Source organism: Chinchilla lanigera, unplaced genomic scaffold (genome assembly GCF_000276665.1).
Source record: "Chinchilla lanigera isolate Chin_1 unplaced genomic scaffold, ChiLan1.0 scaffold00092, whole genome shotgun sequence".
Taxonomy (NCBI): domain Eukaryota; kingdom Metazoa; phylum Chordata; class Mammalia; order Rodentia; family Chinchillidae; genus Chinchilla; species Chinchilla lanigera.
Window position 1 is genome coordinate 7,280,818 of NW_004955493.1, and position 3,737 is coordinate 7,284,554.

The 3,737-nt window shown below is 58.4% G+C and overlaps 1 protein-coding gene across 2 annotated transcripts; it reads right to left on the reverse strand.

The window, feature by feature from the left end:
- Nucleotides 1-255: 255 nt before the first annotated feature.
- Cd2bp2 (CD2 (cytoplasmic tail) binding protein 2) lies at nucleotides 256-3,062 on the reverse strand. Of its 2 annotated transcripts, none has more exons than XM_005405249.2 (7): nucleotides 2,881-3,062; nucleotides 2,288-2,390; nucleotides 1,960-2,092; nucleotides 1,684-1,841; nucleotides 981-1,416; nucleotides 796-896; nucleotides 256-713 (listed from the first exon to the last, which is right to left on the reverse strand). In XM_005405249.2, exons 2-7 carry the CDS (start codon nucleotides 2,363-2,365, stop codon nucleotides 603-605), a joined length of 1,017 nt encoding a protein of 338 aa, XP_005405306.1. In that variant the 5' UTR covers nucleotides 2,366-2,390; nucleotides 2,881-3,062; the 3' UTR covers nucleotides 256-602. The 2 variants fall into 2 exon arrangements, with proteins under 2 accessions (XP_005405306.1, XP_005405305.1); XM_005405248.2 differs by having other exon boundaries at nucleotides 796-902; nucleotides 2,881-3,059.
- Between the last annotated feature and the right edge of the window lie 675 nt (nucleotides 3,063-3,737).

Genomic DNA, 3,737 nt, shown 5'->3' on the forward strand with positions numbered 1-3,737 from the left:
CTCCACTTCTCAGGCTCTGTACCCCAGGGACTGCAAGGATAGTGAATCTGAGATCCTGAAAGTCAAACACCTGAAACAGCAGAACGAGAACATCCAGAGAACACTCAGGAGGCTGAGTCAGGAGGATCCTTGAGAGTTCGAGACCAGCCTGAGCTACATAGTGAGCTCAAGGAAAGCCTGAACTGCATAGCGAGACCCTGTCTCAAAAAAATAAAACAAAAAACAATAAACAAAAAACCACAGAGAAGACTGAAAGAGTGTGTGTGAATGGATTTTTACACAGCCACCAGCATCCAGGCAGAGAGCACAGGACACCGGAGAGGCCCTGGCTATGCCACTAGAGGGCAGAAAACCAGGGTGAAGCAGCCCAAGACACCCGAGAGAAACTCCCAAGAAAAAACTGGTCAAAGACTGAGGCAAGCCCAATGGGCTGTGGAGCAGGCCCGCTGCTTCTGGCCACCAGCAGAGCCAAAACCCTAATGTACACCCAGGCTTTTATTGGGAGAAGGGAAACTGTTTGAAAAGTGGCCTGAGGCAGCTGGCGCCTCCCCGCTCGGAAAGTCCTGGAAGGTCGGGGCTGCTAAATCTGGCACGCAGCAGGCTCAGGTGTAGAGGTCAAAGTCAATGCGTTTGGAGTTGTAGAACTGACCGCCAGGAGGGTCCAGCTTCCGGCAATACACGCCGTCCGAAAAGTAGCCTTCACTCACCCAGGTCTGCAGGAAGAGAGGGCAGAACTGGAGGAGGACGGCGGGAGCCAGGGAGGGACGAGGCAGAAGCGAGCAGAGCGGGGCTTACCTGCATCTGGGCGCTGGTGAAGGGCCCGTACAGCTCCGCATCCCCCGTGTTCTCCCACTTATACTCCCACATCACCTCCGCCAAACCATCGCCTGGCGACTCTGCTCCTAGGATAACAAAGCCATGTGGGCCTCCAGCACCCTGCCTCCTCCCCACAGCACCCCTCCGCTGGCCTCTGAGCTCACCTCCTCGCTGGGCAGGGGTCGGGGTCTCCAGCTCCCCCTCCGTTACTTCCTCAGCAAACATATCCAGGGAGGGTGGAGGTGTGGGGTCATGGGGTCCCTGGGTCCGGCAGCCCAAACCCTTCAGCCGCATGGCCAACCGTTCCCTTGTTTCCTGGTAGACACCAAGGTTGCCCCGAGCCACCATCTGGTCAGCCAGCCCAGACAGCCGATCTAGACGCTGCGGGGAACTGGGCCGCCGAGGCCCCTTGCTACCCTCTTTGCCGCCCCCTCGGGCCCCCAGACGCCTCAGCGCTCCAGCTACTGTCTCTCTCGGCAACAGTAGCTCCACCAGTCCCTCTAGGAGGGCCTGGGCGCTCATTGGTGTCTGGCCCAAGCTGTCCTCCTCCTCCTCCTCTGAAGCCTGCTGCTGATCAGGTGGCCGCTCCCTGATCTTCACCTGTAATAGGAAGACAGGAGAATTACTTCCTTCAAACTGGCATAGGGTTGGGCCAGGCGTGGTAGCTCACGCCTGTAATCCCAGCACTCGGGAGGCTGAGGCAGGAGGATCACTGCAAGTTCGAGGCCAGCCTAGGCTACAAAGTGAGCCTGAACTGCATAGTGAGACCCTGTCTCAAAAAGACAAAATCAAAACAAAACTGGCACAGGGACCCAGACCCAGCACGTGCCACCCCCAGGCCTCAGCCGGGCCAGCTCCAGGCCACACCCAGTCAATGTTGTCCAGCCAGCTGTCTCGAATCTGAGCGTCACGGTTCAGGAAGTAGTTGCCATCAGCATCAAAGTGGCCCTCCTCCATCTCCTCCTGAAGGTTGAAGGGTGTGATTCGCACACCCCCCTCACTGGGAAGCGTGGCCGCTTCCTGACCTGCAGAGACAGTTTTCCCATGCTAGGCGGCATGCAAAAGGGACAGCAGCCTCCCTGCACCACACCCCACGAGCACCTGCTCATCCCTTCCGCAGCGCAGTGCCTGAGGGCAGCTCACCTTCCACATCCTCGGAGGCCAGGATGTCGTATTTGCTGGATCCCTCCTCCTCATCATCATCCTCCTCATCACTGTCCAGAGAGTGTTTGCCTTTGAAGCGGCTCCCAGGGCCCCCAGCCACAGGGTCTACCAGCTAGGCACAAAAACCAGCAAATGAGAAATTCCCATCATAGCTACCGCCCCAAATTCTCCAGGATACAGACCCCAACTAAAAACCTTTCAAACCCATTCCACAGACAAAAGACTAACCCTTTCTCGGCCCCTCCCCTTCAAGCTTCTAGGTCCTTCCCCTCTCACTCGTCCACAAAATCAAGGCGTCTACACTCACCTTCTTCTTGGGAACACTGACTTCATCCTCATCATCCTCATCTCCCACGCCTTGGAAGGTCACTTTCCTCTTTGGCATGACTGGACGGAGGAGTCTTCCCCAGCTGAGCCCAGGAAAAGGGTGCAGAGGAAGGAAACGGTGCGGAGGGGACTCATGAGAAGGGGTCGCCGGCACAACGAAGGGAGGGCCGCTGGGCCCGAAAGGGGGCGAGTCTGGGACCGGACAGAGAACGGGATGGACGCCCTGTGCAGAGTCTGGCCTCAGAGGTAATGAAGTGGGGGCAGACGGGTGGATGCGCGGTTTCCCCCGCGGACACTCACCCTGGGCGGAACGCTTCCCCATGTGATCACCCCCAAACGCGCCTGGAGCGACAGGGCTCGGCGGACTCACGCCCGCTCCCCAACCCCCAGCGCCCTCAGAGCCCGCAGGGCCGGAGCGGTTCTCGGACCTGGCGCCGGAGCTGCGCCGCTCCTCCCGGCGCAAACTCATAATCCAATGTGGTGACACTCCCCCAACTGGCCAGGGCTTTGTGTACAAATTAGCGGGGCAACAGGGCCAAGGAGATCTGGGCACCCCCACCCGCGCGCGCTCACCTGGGGATCCAGGGAGAAGCGCGGGTAAAGAGAGGAAAGATGCTTTCGCCAGGGCTACATCCGGGGCATCTGACCGTACCTCCACCACCCGGAAGAGCACTATGAAGGCGCCAAGGAGGCCGGAAGAAGGCTGCAGAAGACGCCAGGAAAGCCGGAAGTGGCTTCGCTCCTGCCAGAAGACTAACTGCGGGAACGGGCGGAAGTACACGAGAACGAGTGAAGACCTTCTTCCGGACCAGAAGTGACGTAAGACGCGTGGAGCTACAAAGAGCGGAAGAGTGGCTTATGAAGGCGTAGATCCTGAGCGGAAGTAGTTATGTTCCCTCGTAGTACGGTAAAGGGTGTGGAGGAATTTGGAGCACACAGTAGTTAAAAGGGGCACCCAAACCGGGCGTGGTGGGGCACACCTGTAATCCCAGTTGAGGGACAGCCTGCCGGGGAGCACCCTGGGCCAGGCCTGCTCCCGGCTGAAGGAGCCTGAGGCAGGAGTATCGCTGGGAGTTCGAGGCCAGCCGGGGCTACATAGTGAGTTCAATGCCAGCCTACCCTGCAAAGTGAGACCTTGTCTCAAAAAACCAAAAGGGGCGCGCCCAGACAGGCGTGGTGGCGCACGCCTGTAATCTCAGCACTCGGGAGGATCGCCGAGTTCGAGGCCAGCCTGTACTACATAGATTTCAGGGCGAGTCTGAGCTACAAAGGGAGACCCTGTATCCAACAAACAAAAAAATATAGGGGCTGGGGATTTAACTCAGCGGCAAAGCGCCTGCCTGGCAAGTGCAAGGTCGTGAGTTCGGTTCCTGGTACCAGAGAAAAACCAATCAATATATATATAAAGCGGGGGACGGCTAAGGTCGGGA